The sequence below is a fragment of the Mustelus asterias genome, chromosome 1 (genome assembly GCF_964213995.1).
Source record: "Mustelus asterias chromosome 1, sMusAst1.hap1.1, whole genome shotgun sequence".
NCBI lineage: Eukaryota > Metazoa > Chordata > Chondrichthyes > Carcharhiniformes > Triakidae > Mustelus > Mustelus asterias.
In genome coordinates this window covers 14,541,200-14,560,087 of record NC_135801.1, presented here as the reverse complement: position 1 = coordinate 14,560,087, position 18,888 = coordinate 14,541,200, and the positions used below count along the sequence as shown (strand labels likewise).

At 46.7% G+C, this 18,888-nt stretch overlaps 1 protein-coding gene across 1 annotated transcript in view; it reads right to left on the bottom strand.

The window, feature by feature from the left end:
* The window catches only part of nrg1 (neuregulin 1), a 217,578-nt gene that overhangs the window by 152,227 nt on the left and 46,463 nt on the right, over positions 1–18,888 (bottom strand). Inside the window, exon 3 of the mRNA XM_078209632.1 lies at positions 12,583–12,701. Within this exon, the coding sequence (XP_078065758.1) occupies positions 12,583–12,701 (119 nt within the window). The remainder of the gene's footprint in view (positions 1–12,582; positions 12,702–18,888) is intronic.

Here is an 18,888-nt window from a genome sequence, read left to right as displayed (position 1 = left end):
TCTGCACTGTAGGGGATTCTATGATGATGCTATGAAACCCAACCGGTCCATTATTATCCTGCAGGAACATTCATTTGTCCCTGAGCATAATGTGAATCGATCCCATATGTATTTTTTTTCATTCTTTCCACTGCATGGGGGAGTCGCTGGCTAGGCCAGCATTTGTTGCCGATCCCTAATTGCCCTTGAGAAGCTGAAACCACATTCTTGAACTGCTGCTGGCTATGTGGTGTAGGTACACCCACAGCGCTGTTAGGGAGGGAATTCCAGGATTTTGGCCAAGTGACAGTGAAGGAACGGTGACTATTTCCGAGTTAGGATGGTGCGTGGCTTGGAGGGGAAATGGTGGCGTTATCATACAGCAGCTGCTCTTGTCCTTCTAGATGGTAGAGGTCATGGGTTTGGAAGGTGCTGTTGAAGGAGCCTTGCTGAGGTGCTGTAGCGCATCTTGTTGATGGTACACACTGTGTGTCGGTGGTGAAGGGAGTGAATGTTTAAGGTGGTGGATGTGGTACCAATCAAGCAGGGCTGCTTCTTCATGGATGGTGTCAAGCTTCTTGAGCGTTGTTGAAGCTGCACTCATCCAGGCAAGTGGAGAATGTTCCATCACCCTTCTGCCTTGAGCCTTGTTGATGGTGGACAGCCTTTGGGGATTCAGGAGTGTGAGTTACTCACTGCAGAATGCCAAGCCCATGTCCTACTTTTGTAGCCACAATATTTGTATGGCCAGTTCATTTCAATTTCTGGTCAATGGTAAGCCCCAGGGTATTGATAGTGGGGGATTCAGAGATGTCCATGTCATTGAATGTCAAGGGGAGATGGTTGGATTCTCTCTAGTTGGAGATGGTCATCAGTTGTGTGGTGCAAATGTTACTTGCCACTTATCAGCCCAAGCCTGAATGTTGTCCAGGTCTTGCTGCATATGGACATGGACCCCTTCAGTAACTGAGGAGTCGCAAATGGTGCTGAACATTGTACGATCATCAACAAATATCCCTACTTCTGGTCTTATGATGGAAGGAAGGTCATTGATGAAGCTGCTGAAGATGGTTGGGCCTAGGACACTACCCTGAGGAACTCACTGCAGTGATGTCTTGGGACTGAGATGACTGACCTCCAGTAACCACAACAACCTTCATTTGTGCCAGGTATAACTTCAACCAGCAGACAGGTTTCTCCCTGCTTCCAGTTTTTTTAGGGCTCCTTGATGCCACACTAGCTCAAAAGTTGCCTTTATGGGTGGCATGGTGGCATAGTGTTTAGCACTGCTGCCTCACAGCGCGAGGGACCTGGGTTCGAGTCACTGTCTGTGTGGAATCTGCACATTTGCCGTGTGTCTGCATGGGTTCCCTCCGGGTGCTCCGGTTTCCTCCTACAGTCTGAAAGACGTGCTGGTTAGGTGCATTCGCCATGCTAAATTTTCCCTCAGTGTACCCGAACAGGCGCTTGAGTGTGGCAACTAGGGGATTTTCTTAGTAACTTCATTACAGTGTTAATGTAAGCCTACTTGTGATGTTAATAAATAAACTTTAAACTGATGTCAATGGCATTCACTCTCACCTCATCTCTGTTCTTTTGTCCACGTTTGGACCAAGGCTGCAATGAGGTCAGCAACTGAGTGACCCTGGCAGAACCCAAACAGAGCGTCAGTCAGCAGATTATTGTTGAGTAAAGTGCCGCTTGGTAGCATGTCGATACCACCTTGGAATAGGAATGGGGGAGGCTGTGATGACATTTCTGAAGTAGTTGCATCTTTTCTGAATGCATTGTCGTCTTTAGACACGCAGGTGATTGGTGAATATGTGTAATGTGTGCATTTACCTGCAAAACATCAGGCACTGTCCTTCAAATTAACTGAATTTACATGAAGTTTGAATGCGTCACAGAGATGTGGTAAGCTGCACCATGAACTGCAAGTCATTTTTTCTCCCCAGTCTGAATTTCTGTTTCAGAATTAGGTCATCAGTATTTAAAGTGATTCAGAATCCAAGCACAGAATCAATTTGGACCTTCTTTTTAATGGCCTTCTCACTCATTTAATCCACTTCACTTTATGTGCCAGCAGTTAAGTGAAAGTACCATAAATCACACAACATAACCAGTGCTGAAAGGATATTAGTAAGAATTATAGAATCGCTACAGAAGGAGGCCATTCGGCCTATCAAGTCTGTACCGACCACAATCCCACCCAGGCCCTATTCCTGCAACCCCACATATTTACCCTGCTAATCCCCCTGACACCCGGGTCAATTTAGCATGGCCGATCCACCTAACCTGCACATCTTTGGACTGTGGGAGGAAACTGACTCACCCGGAGGAAACCCACTCAAGGGAGAACGTGCAAATTCCACACAGACAGTCACCTGAGGCCAGAATTGAACCCGGGTCCATGGCACTGTGAGGCAGCGGTGCTAACCACTGTGCCACCGTACCGTTTACAATCGACTACAATTTCAGAAGGAAGAGAAGGTTTCTTTATTACAGCAGTTCTCCAAGTTTTCACCCGTGTCCCACTTACGTGGAGCAAACCATTTTGTGGGCCACCTATCGATCCCACCTCACCTCGTTTTGCTTGCCACAAAAAAAACCTTATTAGAATGAAAAGGAACCGATGGAAACTACAGGTCGAATTTTACAGGGTGCAGTGGTCCCCACCTAACCAGTCGGGTGCAGAACCCACCCCCACATAGCCGGCTGCCCCTCAGTGATTTAACGCTGGCATTGATGTTAGTTGCTTTAACGTGATACTTCTTCGCCCGTCAGAAGGATAAATCTTTTCAGACAGTGAGGGGTTAAGGTCTGGAATGCGCTGCCTGAGAGCGTGGTGGAAGCAGGTTCAATTGAAGCATTCAAAAGGGAATTAGACTCTTGTCTAAAGAAGAAGAATGTACAAGGGTTACGAGGAGAAGGCAGGGGAATGTCACTCGGTAAATCGCTCATTCGGAGACCCAGTGCAGGCATGATGGGCCAAATGACCTCCGTCTGCAAACAATTCTGTGATTCTTAGGGAGCTGCCAGCCAATCGGAAGGCTGGCAGCTCTGTCGTCCCAGCAACCAGGTGGGAGCGGAGGCCATTGCCAGGAATAACATGCTGGCCTGATGAAGCGCAGCCCGGCTTTGAGTTCAGGGTATATTCCAGGCCAGGCTGGCAGGTCCCAAAGTGGGGTGGGTGGCTGGCTGAGTTTGAGAGGCCAGGTGGGGAAGGTAAAGGAGGGTAAAGTATGACCATGGGAGAATGTAGTGCCACTGATGGACACAAGGGGTGGCTACCTCTCTTGGGTCCTCCAAGAGAGGTAGCCAATCCTTGCCTGACACCATTCCATACAGCTAAAGCTGTTGAGTTAGCTGCTTGGCATGGCCCTCCCCCTGCCCCTGGTAAAATAGCAACAGGGGCGGGATGGGGCCTTTTAAGCGGACTTTCATTGGTTAGGGATAGGCAGTCAGGCAGCACACAGGTCACCTGTGGGCTTTAAGCCGTCTCCTCTTTCAAATGCATCGGTGAGGGCGTGGAAAATCCAAACCTAAAAATATTTTGCTGCCTTTCACTAATAATTTATGCACATTAATTTTTAAATTAACTATCATACATACATAGAAGCATACAGAGAAATAGAAGCAGGAGTAGGCCATTCGGCCCTTCGAGACTGCTCCTCCACTCATATGGCCATAGCGGATCATCGAATTCAATATCCTGATCCCGTCTCCCCACCCCCCTCCACACCCCCCATCCCCTGATCCCTTTGGCCCCAAGAACTATATTTTATTTCTTCTTGAAATCACATAACGTTTTGGTCTCAACTACTTTCTGTGGTAGTGAATTCCACACATTCACCACCCTCTGGGCGAAGAAATTTCCCCTCACCTCAGTCCTAAAAAATTGACCCCTCATCCTCAAACTATGACCCCAAATTCTGGACTCCCCCCACCATCGGGAACATTCTTTCTGAACCTACCCTGAAACAAAAGTTTAGGCATTTTCATATTGTAAACATTAATGTTAAAACAGATTGCATTTATTTGAAACATTTATTTGTAATATGTGCTATAAAATCATCACAATAATCTTCTTCTGAGATACTAGTACTTACTTATTTTACATCTATGTTAAGCAAGCAAACTCAACACTAGCATAAAATGACATTATTTTTGACCGGCTTATGACAATTTGTGTTCCACACATGAGAAGTGGTCTGCTTGTGTCATCGGGGTGAGGGCCTGTTTTCTTGTAGGATCTTGTAGTGCCATCACTGTGCATCAGTGACTTACATTTTGGACCCACCCAAGGACCACTGGGTGGCATGGTGGCACAGTGGTTGGCATTGCTGCCTCACAGCTAGGGACCCAGTTTCAATTCCAGTCTCGTGTGACTGTCTGCATGGAGTTTGCACGTTCTCCCCCGTGTCTGCGTGGGTTTCCTCCGGGTGCTCCGGTTTCCTCACACGGTCCAGAGGTGTGCAGATTAGGTGGATTGGCCATGCTAAATTGCCCTTTAGTGTCCCAAATGAGTAGGTTGTGGGGAGGGGGGGGGGGGGGGGGGTAAATACGTGGAATTACGGGGATAGGGCCAGGGTAAGATAAATGATGGGCCAGTGCAGACTCGATGGGCCAAGTGGCTTCTTGGTGCACTGTAGGATTTATATGATTCTCCGACCAGTAGTGAATCAACTACAATTTGAGAACCACTGCTTTATTAGTTTCTTCCATGTACATTTTGACCCCAGATTAATGCCAGATTGCAACCCACTGCTGCCCACCTCTTCCTCCATATTTCCACCTCACGGCGGACTCATTACTGGTTAAAAAGACACATCTTCATTCAATGCAACCAGACGGGTACACAGTGCCTTTTAATAAATTGGTAATTCAGTTTCATTTGCAACGTATGACGTGGCTGCTGAGGTCCTGAATTGTGGTTCACTGGCCTTGTGCATCTCATGGAAATAGTTCATAAGATACAGGAGCAGAATTAGGCCATTCGGCCCATCGAGTCTGCTCCACCATTCGATCATGGCTGATATGCTCCTCACCCCCATTTTCCCGCCTTCTCCCCATAACCTTTCAACCCATTACCAATTAAAAGTCTGTCCAACTCCTCCTTAAATTTACTCATTGTCCCAGCATCCACCGCACTTTGGGGTAGTGAATTCACAACCCTTTGGGAGAAGTAGTTTCTCCCCTCGCTTTCCAAATGTGTAGGTTGGCGGGGGGGGGGGGGGGGGGGGGGGGGGGTAAATATGTGGGATTACGGGGATAGGACCATGGTAAGATAAAAAGATGGGTCAGTGCAGACTCGATGGGCCAAATGGCTTCTTCCTGCGCTGTAGGTATATATGATTCTCCGACCACACATCGATTAAAATTTGAGAACCACTGCTTTATTAGTTTCTTCCATGTACATTTTGACCCCAGATTAATGCCAGATTGCAACCCACTGCTGCCCACCTCTTCCTCCATATTTCCACCTCACGGCCATTACTAGATAAAAAGACACATCTTCATTCAATGTATCCAGACGGGTACACGGTTCACAACCCTTTGGGAGAAGTAGTTTCTCCGTCACTCGCACGTGGCATCTCTATCAACTTAACACCAATGCAGTCACAGTGAACCGCAGGATTGTGCGGTAATGCGCTGATACCGCAACGGATACAGCAGCAGACGGTATACACTGTCGCTCATCAGGCCCGAGGTGACACAGAATTACTATTGGGATGCTGGTGACAGCTGTATTTAACAAGAGAGATAAAAGCGTGCCAACAGATTGATAAGACTTTTTCTGGTTTCTCCTTTACCCTGTGCAGAGTGAAGAGCGGAGAGCTTAGCTTTGATTCAAAAATTAATTTGAGATTACAAACTAAGAACTTCCTCCATTCAATTCACTTTACTTCAGATTGTAAAGAAATCACCATTGCAAGATCCAATTTCTCCTTTAATAATTCTGGGGCTTTTTCTTCTGGAAGTTCAACTGCTAGTTTAAAGTTTATTTATTAGGGTCACAAGTTGGTTTACATTAACACTGCAATGAAGTTACTGTGAAAATCCCCTAGTCGCCACACTTTGGCACCTGTTCGGGTACACTGAGGGAGAATTTAGCATGGCCGATGCACCTAACCAGCACGTCTTTCAGACTGTGGGAGGAAACCGGAGCACCCGGAGGAACCCACGCAGACATGGGGAGAACATGCAGACGCTGCACAGACAGCGACCCAAGCCAGGAATTGAACCCGGGTCCCTGGCGCTGTGAGGCAGCAGTGCTAGCCACTGTGCCACCGTGCCGCCATGTGGTCGACAATATTACTTTTGAAGTTTCAATGGGTACCATCTGGGTGGGGTTGGAGGGTAGGGGCTTTTGAGGAAGAACTGGATGTGTACTTAGTAGAATATAGTTGCGGTGCTGTGGGGAAGGTGTCGAGGGTGGGGAGGGGGGTTTTGTGCGAGACTGGTTGGATTGAACTTACAAGGGACCAACACAGACATGGCGGGCCAAACGGCCTCCTTCTCAGCTGTATGATCCTAAAGTACCCTCCGAACTATTTGCAAAATGGTGCCATTGTGGCTTCACTATCTTTGAGCCTGTGAATCTCTTATCTTCCTGGCTGGATGGAGGGATTATGTCCCTTTCTATTCGAGAAAAAAGAGAGGATCACACTTTAGCTGTGGGATAAATTATTAACACAGGCATGTTACTGCTGCTTAATGAAGGCCCTTCGAGAACCGCCCAAATTTGTGGCTTTGAAATTGCACCAATTTAGCAGAATGTCTTAAGTACAAGCACTATGACAAGGAGCTGATATACAGGTATTCATCTGTGGAATTTATACTTTCGGGGCAAGGTTCACAATCTGTTTCAGCAATTCGACAGATACCAGCATTGGAAAGAGCAGCTCTGCAACCAGCTCTGCTGCACATTATTAATGGAGTGCATTATGGATGGTAATCAGCAAGACACGGCAGCTGAACAGGAAAATGAAAATATTAGAGAAAATGACTTTATCAAAGAAGTGCAGCAAGGCATTGCGGGACAAATAAATGTGGAAGACTAGAAGAAAGCCTTGTTCCAAATCCATCTCTCGGTTCCCTGCTTTTTTTGTTGTTTGCAAAGGCACTGCTTTTACCTTGGCCTAGATTTTACAACCCTCCCCCACAACTTTAGGTGGGGGGAGGTGGGAAAGCAATGGTCAAGTGGTATTATCGCTAGACTATTAATCCAGAAACTCAGCTAATGTTCTGGGGACCCGGGTTCGAATCCCACCACGGCAGATGGTGGAATTTGAATTCAATAAAAAAAATCTGGAATTAAGAATCTACTGATGACCATAAAACTATTGTTGATTGTCGGAAAAACCCACCTGGTTCACTAATGTCCTTTAGGGAAGGAAATCTGCCGTCCTTACCTGGTCTGGCCTACAAGTGACTCCAGAGCCACAGCAATGTGGTTGACTCTCAACTGCCCTCCAAGGGCAACCAGGGATAGGCAATAAATGCTGGCCAGCCAGAGACACCCATGTTCCACAAATGATTTTAAAAAATTACAGGGACGGGATTCGCTCTGGGTTCTGAGCAGGCAACAATTTTACGCTGGGGCAGGCAAGGCCTGAGAGCGGAAATCCACCCTTGCTCCAATCCAGGCCCTTAACAATTGATAGCTGTTGCCCACTCAGCCTCAATCTTTAGGCCTGGCAGGTGGATTGAGTCTCCGTGAGGGAAGGCCAGGAAAAAAACATGTTAGATCTGGGGCAGGAAGGGGAGGTGCCCCCATCAGAAGCATCTTCAGGCTCGATGACCTCTGGACTTCCATCCCCACCCCTGGGACCCTGATCGCACCCCCCTTCCACTTAGTCACCCTCAGGCCTTCCCTAGCCTCCTCACCCTGGAACTCCTGAGAGTTACCTTTCCCTCCAATTTCCCAGACTTGCTCGCAGTTCTTCTTCTGTCCACTGCGGCGCTGTTACTGCAGAGGCCGGAGAGCTGCTGGCCAATCAGATTAACCAATAGCTCTCTAAGACAGGACTTTGAACCAGATGCTGAAATTCTACTGCCCCGCCCGCCACAGGAATCGGAGCGGATGAGGGGCAGACAATGGGAAGGTCCGTTGACTTCGGGTGGGATTTGACGGTTTGGGGGACAAGTGAGACCGTAAAATCCCGCCGAGAGAATCCCTGAGTGTAGAATTTGGCCCATCGAGTCTGCACCGACTATCCAAAAGAACATCCAGCCCTCTCCCCGTAACCCGACATATATACACCAACAATTCAAATTTCACCATGTGCTGTGGCGGGATTTGAACTTGGGCCTCCAGATCTGGCCCTGGGGTCCGTGGATTACTAGTCCAGTGACAATATCCCTGCGCCACTGTGGCTACCATCAGCCCAGCTGACTCAGCACGGTGTGGGGATTCAGCAAAATTCAACACAATCCCGCCCCCCAAACTCCCCTTCCCATAAAAGACTCCAAGACCGAAAACTTTACCAACTCAAATGACACAGGTAAGATAGGGAACAAGAATGAAATTAGGCCCTTTTTGGAATATGGTTCAAGGATTTTTTTAAAAAGTGTAGCATTATTAGCTTGTCGGATGTTTGTCAGACAATATAAGTTCAGGTCACAGATTTCAGGAAGAGAGGAAGAAAGTGATTTCCTCTCACTCAGGAGCTTAGACATGCTTCGACACAGTTTTTGTGCCTTAGCTGATAACATAAAGAGGTTTCCAGTTACCGCAGAGATCTTTCTGTTCCTCACATTTCAAGACAAGGAACCTCTTGCCAAGAAGGCAAAAAGCCGGAGCAGAGAAAAAGAAAGAATCTGTGCAAACGACGCCCCGTGTGTGAGCACAGCAAGTGGATCAGAAATTCCAGATTGCTGTCTTCTTTTTAAAAGGGAGTTAGTCAATGCCTTAAATTGGGGAAGTCATTAAACTTTTTTTGGATTTAGTCATTAAGATAATGCACACAAAGCATCGCATCTTGTACATGAATGACCTTGCACATGTAGAAGAAAGACTGGACATGTGCCACCCAACTTACACTAAATGCCTTCCCAACTCCATCACATCTGATTATATTTTGCAACAGAATGGGGGTTCCATAGAATCATAGAAGATGGAATCCCTCAAGAAGGAGGCCATTCAGCCCATCGAGCCTGTACCGACAACAATCCCACCCAGGTCATGTCCTGTAACCCCACGTATTTACCCTGTGTAATAAGTCCTCAGAAGCTGATGTCCCTTCACCAAAATCCCTTCATTTACAAGTCCGACAACAGCATACCGAGTGCTATCAGTTCGCAGTCTACACTCGGAGTCCCAGAGGAACTGACACTCCTGGTTAAATACAAAGCAAGAGGCTCCCTGATTGGCCCATCAATTTGGCCCTTAATCAGGGAGTTCATATTCTAACAGGCCCACCTCAATTGCCTGATTAAAATCGTTACACCCTAACCCGCACATCTTTGGAGTGTGGGAGGAAACCCACGGGGAGAGCATGCAAACTCCACACAGTCACTTGAGGCCAGAATTGAACCCAGGTCCCTGGCGCTGTGAGGCAGCAGTGCTAACCACTGTGCCACCGTGCTGCCCAAGTTTCCAACCTGGATGTTGCCCCACTTTTACTTCACACTTTTCAATGCAAAAGCAAATAGCATTTTCGAATGGGGTTGAACAACTCTCCAAGCAATGCGACTCAACTCACTAAACAGGGAAAGAAGCTCAATCTGACTCCAAGTGCCAGCCTTCCTCGTTTTCCAACTAACACCGTTCATGTTTGAACTTTTCCAGGACATGGGACATACCTCTTTAACAAACATCAACGGATTTATCCAGAGCCTTCAAATACGCCAAAGACACAGATACAACAACCTTGTCCAACATGTACTTAGCGTTGTGAAATCAGAAACGCTTAAATCGGATCCTCTTTCAGACTTGCTAACACAGGCCAAACACAACACCTGCTGTCAGCCTCAATAAATGTTATTTAATCTGAGTATTGAAAAATGGCTTTCAGAATGTGAGCTCCAAATACATGATTCTCTGCCGAGCACTCGGAACCACAGAAAACATGGGTTTTTGGCAAAGGATTCATTTCGAGTTCTTGAGATTTTGTTGAGGGTCCAACTGCTTTTTCTCAAAGCACGGCACGCCCTACTCCATTTATTCACTGACAAATTCAAGATTTGAAGAAGTGTGGAAATCTGCATGTGGCTTTGCGTTCGAAATCTGTGCGCTTTCAATCACTTAAAGGCAAAAGAGCATAAAGGTGTTTACACGGGAAATGAAAAATTCAGCGGATGGTCCTTCAGGAATGGCTCAGTTAGAACAGAATTGAATGGTCTTCACTGATAGCAATTTTCTAACCAATCTCCAATTCCCAATCTTCCCGCACCTAGTAGTGCACTAAGGCAGACTTTTGTCTGTTTCCATAGTAAGTAATTCCTGGCACAGTTCATTGGTCTATTGCCAGGGGCGTATAACTTGCGGGGAGTGGGGGGGTGGCATTCCACATCAAGTGTGGCTGACCAGGAGTCTCTCCCACTCTTACCGACAGCCATTGACGTGTTTGGAAGGATTTTGCAAGTTGACTGTCTTCTGAACGCACTTTCCTTGGCCAGCAAGTCCTGGGGTGGGACTCAAACCCAGAGCTTCTGGCTCAGAGGCAGGATGCTACCCACTGCACCACATGACGTCCCTTCCAATCGGCACTCACAGTTTATTGTTTAGAATCTACCTCAATACCTTTATTCTACCCAGTTTTCAGACTTGTGAAAGAGCCAATGGCCAAAGCCCAATGATAATGACACCATGTGACAAGCAGAAAACAACATAAAATCAACAGAGAATAAAATTTGCCTTAAGGGTGGTTTCTTGTCTTGCCTCGAGTCACCAGTTTTCTGCTGAAGAAGTATGAACTTGCTTTTTTTTAAGTAATAATGTTGCACTTCAATGTTTACCAATAATGTTGGGCGGCACTGTGGCACAGTGGTTAGCATCGCTGCCTCACAGCGCCAGGGACCTGGGTTCGATTCCCGGCTTGGGTCACTGTCTGTGTGGAGTTTGCACGTTCTCCCCATGTCTGCGTGGGTTTCCTCCGAGTGCTCCGGTTTCCTCCCACAATCCAAAGATGTGCGAATTAGGTGTATTGGCCATGTTAAGTTGCCCCTTAGTGTCAGGGGAACTAGCTAGGGTAAATGCATGGGGTTATGGGGATAGGGCCTGGGTGGGATTGTGGTCAGTGCAGACTAGATGGGCTGAATGGACTCCGTCTGTACTGTGAGATTCTATGGTTCTATAATCCATAGCATGAACCTGTCATGGGATCCCCCTGGGAGTGTACCCCCGGGGAGAGGGACATAGTCAGATTGTGCCCTGGTAATGCCCCCTGGCACTGCCCCAGCACAGGGTTGCTCTGCTAGGCTGGCACCATGCCCAAGCCATCCTGACATTGCCAACCTGGCAGTGCCAACCATGGAAGCTGGGAATGCTGGTGATGGCTCTGGGGGCAGGGGTGAGAGGGGAAGGGGTCCAATGTTTGGGGGGGAATGTGGGGGTGCCAGCATTGACTGTTGGGTGAGGGGGGGGAGGGATCTGACATTTGGGGAGGAAAGTGGGGGGCGGGGGGGTGGGTGCCGGCACTGACTGTTGGCGGGAAGAGTTGGGGAGAGGTGCCAACCCTGATGGGGGGAGAAACGGTGTCTCCAATCGGTGGGGGGGGGGGGTGTAAGAGGTTCCGACTCTGATTGGCAGCGGGGGGAGGGAGGGGTATCAACTCTGATCAGGGGGATTTGGGCAGCGGTGCCAGCTCCAAATCTGATCAGAAGGGTGGGGGTGTATGCCAGCTTGGATCAGGGTGAGGGAGGAGCCCTGAGACTGCCGCGGTAGGCTGGGTGAGAAGTTTATTCATGTTCTGATCGAGGCACTCTTTAAAACATGGCGCCCTGATCTCAGCACAGCCATTGTCTTTATTTGTGCACTGACATATGGCTCCATTCCTTTTTGGAGCATTGCTGGATGGGTGATACTCTAGAAAAATCTGTTTAGTAACCCTTGGCCCCATACATTTTGGAGATGCATCACGAAGATTAGTGAGACTGCAAAAAAGAATCTATCACTGCAAATTGCATTGCATTGCAAAATACACTAAAACATTTCCATCACTAGACAAAAGTAACTTAGCTTTTAAGTCTCATATATATTAGATAGTTGTACATAAAAATCTGATTTGTTTGATGTTTTTTCATTGTTCTATGCTGGAACGCTAATAACTCAGGTTTAGCAGAAGAGGTTGCATTCCATAAGCTGTTACTATTGAGTAATGCGCTCATCGGCTTTAGGCTCTGGGCCAACTGATATCTTATAATACATTTCTAGTCTTTTTTTTCTCTTGCTGCATGTTTTTCTTCCTACACAGCCAATTCCACAATGGTCACCCCCATGGGCTTCTCTGAAATCACAGGGTTTTGGGTGGGTTGAGCCACCTTGAGGTAAATAATCAGTCAAAGTGCAAGTGTCAGAAGTCATGGTCCTCAGCCTGGCCATTGTGAGTCAGCACAAACACATTTCCAGGGTCAGGAGTCAATGCAAAACGTTCTTACCAGGCGTGACAGCGATGTTGCTGACAGATCGGTCCTCACCCTGCTGGTTGACAGCTTCACACGTGTATTGTCCAGCATGAGACGGCTTCACTTTGCGTATCAGGAGTTCCGATTCCTTCCTGTGAAATCAGGCAGAAGATCATTTCACCTTGAGGCACATAACAGGAGGAAAGTAAAGTTATGCACACCCGAAGAGTTGATCGGACATCACCGCAGCAGAGAGGTGACTGGGTGTCGCAATGGTGGAGAGGTGATTGGATGTCATTATGCTGGGGAAATGATTGGGTGTCGGCACAATATGGGTATCACCACAGCAGAGTGGTTGTCACTACAGCAGGGAGATGAACGGGTGTCAATAAACCGAGAGGTGTTTGGGTGTCAGCACTGCAGGGAAATAAATGGGTGTCGGTACTGCGGAGAGATGATTGGGTGTCAGGGCTGTAGGGAAGTGAATGGGTATCAGTACTGCGGAGATGTGATTGGGTATCAGTGTTGTAGCGAGGTGAATGGGTGTCAGTACTGTGGAGAGGTGATTGGGTATCAGAGTTGTAGGGAGGTGAATGGGTGTCAGTACTGTGGAGAGGTGATTGGGTATCAGAGTTGTAGGGAGGTGAATGGGTGTCAGTACTGTGGAGAGGTGAATAGTATCAGTACTGTGGAGAAGTGATTGGATATCAGGGTTGTGGGGAGGTGAATGGGTGTCAGTACTGTGGAGAGGTGATTGGGAATCAGAGTTGTAGGGAGGTGAATGAGTGTCAGTACTGTGGAGAGGTGAATGGTGTCAGTACTGCGGAGAAGTGATTGGATATCAGGGTTGTGGGGAGGTGAATGGGTGTCAATACTGTGGAGAGGTGATTGGGTATCAGTACTGTGGAGAAGTGATTGGATATCAGTGTTGTAGGGAGATGAATGGGTGTCAATACTGCAGAGAGGTGATTGGGTATCAGGGTTGTAGGGAGGTGAATGGGTGTCAGTACTGCGGAGAGATGAATGGGTGTCAGTACTGCGGAGAGATGATTGGGTATCAGGGTTATAAGGAGATGAATGAGTGTCAGTACTGCGGAGAGGTGAATGGATGTTAATACTGTAGGGAGGTGGATGAGTATCAGGCCTGTAGGGAAGTGAATGGGTGTCAGTGCAGCGGAGAGGTGATTGGGTGTCAGCGCTGCAGGGAGGTGAATGGGTGTCAGTACTGTGGAGAGGTGACTGTGTCAGGACTGTAGGGAGCTGAATAAACACACTTGCACAAGTTATTGGAATTATTTAGCCTGCAGATTAAACAATTCTCCATAGAATCATAGAACACCCACAGTGCAGAGGTAGGCCATTTGGCCTATCGAGTGTACACCGCCTCTCTGACAGAGCTTTATATCCAGGCCCTATTCCCATAACCTTACATATTTACCCAGCCAATCCCCTAACTTACACATCTTTGGACTATGGACTATGGGAGGGAACTGCAGCACCCGGAGGAAACCAACACAGTCTTCACAAAGAAAGACATGAATAATGTACCAGAAGTTCTGATAGAAACAAGTTTTAGTGAGGAGCTGAAGGAAATCAGCATTAGTAGAGAAATGGTTTTGGGGAAATTGATTGGATTGAAGGTGGATAAGTCTCCAGGTCCTGATAATCTTCATCTCAGAGTACTTAAGGAATAGGCTCTGGAAATAATAGATCTATTGGTGGTTCTTTTCCAAAATTCTTTAGATTCTGAACTTGTCCCTGCAGATTGGAGGGTAGCTAATGTAAGACCGCTATTCAAAAAGAGAGGTAGAGAGAAAACAAGGAACCAACTCGCTATGAAGACCAACATACCATTTGCCTTTTTTACTGCCTGCTGTACCTCCGCACTTAGGAACTTTCAAGCGGTTATTGGATAGGCACATGGAGCACACCAGAATGATAGGGAGTGGGATAGCTTGATCTTGGTTTCGGACAAAGCTTGGCACAACATCGAGGGCCGAAGGGCCTGTACTGTGCTGTACTGTTCTATGTTATGTTATAGCCTGACGTTGGTACTGGGGAAGTTGCTAGTGTCCATTATCAAGGATTTCATAGCTCAGCATTTGGAAAGCAGTGGTATCATCAGACAAAGCCAGCATAGATTAACAAAAGGGAAATCATGCTGACGAATCTATTGGAATCTTTTGAGGATGTAACTAGTAGAGTTGACTGAGGAGAACCAGTGGATGTGGTTTATTTAGACTTTCAGAAGGCTTTTGACAAGATCTCACATAACAGACTACTATGTAAAGTTAAAGCACGTGAAATTTCAGGTAATGTCTTGAGATAGACAGAAGGCTGGTTAGCAGATAGGCAGCAAAGAGTTGGCATAAATGGGCCTTTTTCTGATTGGCAGTCAGTGACTAATGGGATCCATAGGACCCCAACTGTTCACATTATATACTAATGATTTGGAAGAGGGAACTGAATGTATTATCTCCAAATTTGCAGATGATACAAAGTTGGGGGAGAGGGTGAGCTATGAGGATGCAGAGATCTTCAGCGTGATTTGGACAGGCTGAGTGTGTGGGCATATGCATGGCAGATGCAGTATCATGTGGCTAAATGTGAGGTTATCCACTTTGGTAACAATAATAGGAATGCAGATTATTACTTGAATGGGTGTAAATTGAGAAAGGTGGATACTCAGCGAGACCTTGGCGTCCTCGTGCATCAGTCGCTGAAAGTAAGCGCGCAGGTACAGCAAATAGTAAAGAAGGCAAATGGTATGGGGCCTTCATAGGAGAGGATTTGGGTACAGGAATAGGGATGTTTTGCTGCAATTGTAGAGGGCGTTGGTGAGACCACACCTGAAGTATTGTGAGCAGTTTTGGGGTCCTTATCTGAGGAAGGATGTCCTTGCTATAGAGGGAGTACAGGCTGATACCCGGGATGGCAGGTCTGTCATATGAAGAGAGACTAAGTTGGTTAGGATTATATTCACTGGAGTTTAGAAGAGTTTAGAGGATCTCACAGAAACTTATAAAATTCTGACAGGGTTAGACAGGGTAGATTCAGAAAGAATGTTCCCGATGGTGGGGGAATCCAGAACTAGGGGTTATAGTTTGAGGATAAGGGGTAAACCTTTTAGAACTGAGGTGAGGAGAAATTTCTTCACCCAGAGGGTGGTGAATGTGCAGAATTCACTACCACAGAAAGTAGTTGAGGACAAAGCGTTGTGTGATTTCAAGAAGAAATTAGATATAGCTCTTGGGACTAAAGGGATCAAGGGATATGGGGGGAAGGGGGGATCAGGATATTGAATTTGATGGTCAATCATGATCAAAATGAATGGAGGAGCAGGCTTGATAGGCCGAATGGCCTATTCCTAGTTTCTATGACATGGGGAGAATGTGCAAACTCCATGTCGACAGTCACCCAAGACTGGAATTGAACCTGGATCCCTGGTGCTGTGAAGCAGCAGTGCTAACCACTGTGCCACCGTGCCACGCTTCCTCCAGCTCCTCCCTTTTCTGTACACTCTCTAAAAGTGGCAAAGGCAGGATGGACAACATTTTTAAAAGAGCTCTTGCGACGGTCAAATACTTGCACAGGGGTTTGACGGCAAGGGTTTCAGCCCATGTCTGTCTAGATTCAAGCATTGTAGGGTACTCAAGCCCACCCTCCTCTCCAATTTGCCTTCTCCCTCAGAGAGGTTACACTTCCCCCTCAGTGAGGGGGAAGTATAACCTCATAATACTGACAGCCATCTTCTTACCCCACCCTCAACAACCCAGCCAAGAGAGTAGGAAAGTGCGAATATGCACATGTTGTGTGCACCTGTGTGCGTGAAAAATTAAAATATTAATATGAGCTAATTGTAGAAGCAAAAGCAGATCCCACTGCTTAAGCAGCCGAGCACACTGTGCACTACCTCAAGGATGAAGAAATACAGTCTTTAACCCCACTGTGAAACACATTAAGGGCCGCATGCAACATGAAATATTAATAAAGTTCTTTTTGTGAATCATTTATAAATGCATGTGCACTGGGTACTTTCAGACAGCCAAATGGATGAGTCTAGAGAGATACATTTGTGAGATCTTTGGACACTGGAAAGAGAGAAAGCAAGATCTTGCTGATATTATTAAAGTTTAAAGTTTCTGTTAGTGTCACAAGTAGGCTTACGCTAACACGGCAATGAAGTTACTGGGAAAATCCCCTACTCGCCACACTCTGGCAACTGTTCGGGTACATAGAATCATAGATTCCCTACAGCGCAGAAGGAGGCCATTTGGCCAATCAAGTCTGCACTGATCACAATCCCGCCCAAGCCCTGTTCCCATAACCCTACATATTTACTCAGCTAATCCCCTGACATTGGGGCTAATTTAGCATGGACAATGCACCTAACCAGCATGTCTTTTGGACTGTGGAAGGAAACTGGAGCATCCGGAGGAAACCCACGCAGATATTGGGAGAACATGCAAACTCAACCCAGACAGTGACCCAAGTCAGGAATTGAACCCAGGTCCCTGGCGCAGTGAGACAGCGATGCTAACCACTGTGCTACAGTGCCACCCACTTAATGCTTAGCACTAAACTGGAAGTGAAGTTTGCATCCAAAGTTCCTTGCGAGTGCTTTGCCCACGCTGCTCATCACCAGGTATTGAGTTCCATATTCCAATGTGATGTATGGCGATGTTATAGTTCTGTTGCCTGTCTGACAGCGGGCACATAACCCGTCAAAGCACAACATCAGTGGACTGCTGGATCCAGTGTTTTGCATCAAGGTACTCACAACATAATCCACAGAGGTCCACACAAACCTTTCAACAAACTCAACAGGGTGGGCACTGATGGGGATGGACAGTAGGGTGTGACTGAGTGTGGAACTATCGAGTCAGTCGACCATTCCAAGGCTCTCCCAATGTTCACATTGATGGAAGGGGGGTGTATAATGGGCAGCTGGATGGATATTGCCCACTTTACATTATCACCCAAAAACACAATGATTGTGTGCTAAAAGAAAGGCAAAACATACAGATGGTGGATATGTGAAATTTGAAAGAAGCAGAAAAAGAGTCAGCAGTCTGTCATAGAAGCAAAACTTTAGAACAAATGACAGATGGCCCTATGGAGGGGTGGGAGAGGGAGGGTTGTTGCGGCAAAAGAATTTGATTTGATTTATTGACACATGTGTTAGTATACAGTGAAAAGTATTGCCATACAGACAAAACATACCGTTCATAGAGAAGGAAACGAGAGAGTGCAGAATGTAGTGTTACAGTCATAGCTAAGGTGTAGAGAAAGATCAACTTAATGCAAGGTAAATCCATTCAAAAGTCTGATGGCAGCAGGGAAGAAGCTGTTCTTGAGTCAGTTGGTACGTGACTTAAGAATCTTGTATCTTTTTCCCGACAGAAGAAGGTGGAAGAGAGTATGTCCGGGGTGCGTGGGGTCCTTAATTATGCTGGCTGCTTTGTCAAGGCAGCGGGAAGTGTAGACAGAGTCAATGGATGGGAGGCTGGTTTGTGTGATGAATTGGGCTACATTCACAACCTTTTGTAATTTCTTGCGGTCTTGGGCAGAGCAGGAGCCACACCAAGCCGTGATATAACCAGGAAGAATCAGAAGAAATTGGATTACAAAAAGGGGGTCAAGATGGAGGGGAGGTTAATCGTCTGAGGTTGCTGGACTCAATGTCAAATCCAAAATGCTAGAAAGTGCCTCATCAGAAGATGAGTTGCTGTTCCTCCACTGTGCATTGGGCTTCACTGGACATTGCAGCTTGGTGCTGATGCTTGTTCTGCCATTAACACATTCTGCTATCTTCCCCCTATGCTGCTATTAGCACCTTCGTTAGTCTTTAACACTACCATTAACATTCCTTTTGTCTTGTGCCTATGACATCTTTGTCAAATCTTTCCTTAGTTCCCACCTATCCCTGACCTTCTATTTTGCTCTAGCTTCCTCTTAGAACAGTATGTAATCCATCACATTTCTCCCTCTCTTTAGCTCTGAAGAAGTCACGTGGACTAGAAACGTTAACTCTGTTTCTCTCGCCACAGATGCTGCCTGACCTGCTGAGTTTTTCCAACATTTTCTGTTTTTATTTATAATGATTTTGAGTGTTTACAGAGAAGGGAAATTCAACGCTGTGAGTCAACTGAGTGGGACATTTGAGGCAAGCCAGCAACTCTCCGTAGGTTGTGTACAACAAGGCAGTCACCCTTTAATCAGAGACAAATCTTTAAGTGGGAAAGATAAGAGAGGGAAGTACTGTCCTTTAACAGCACCTTGCATCGTATGACTGTTCTACATTGTAGCCGGAATTTTCCAACCGTTCACATCAGTGGG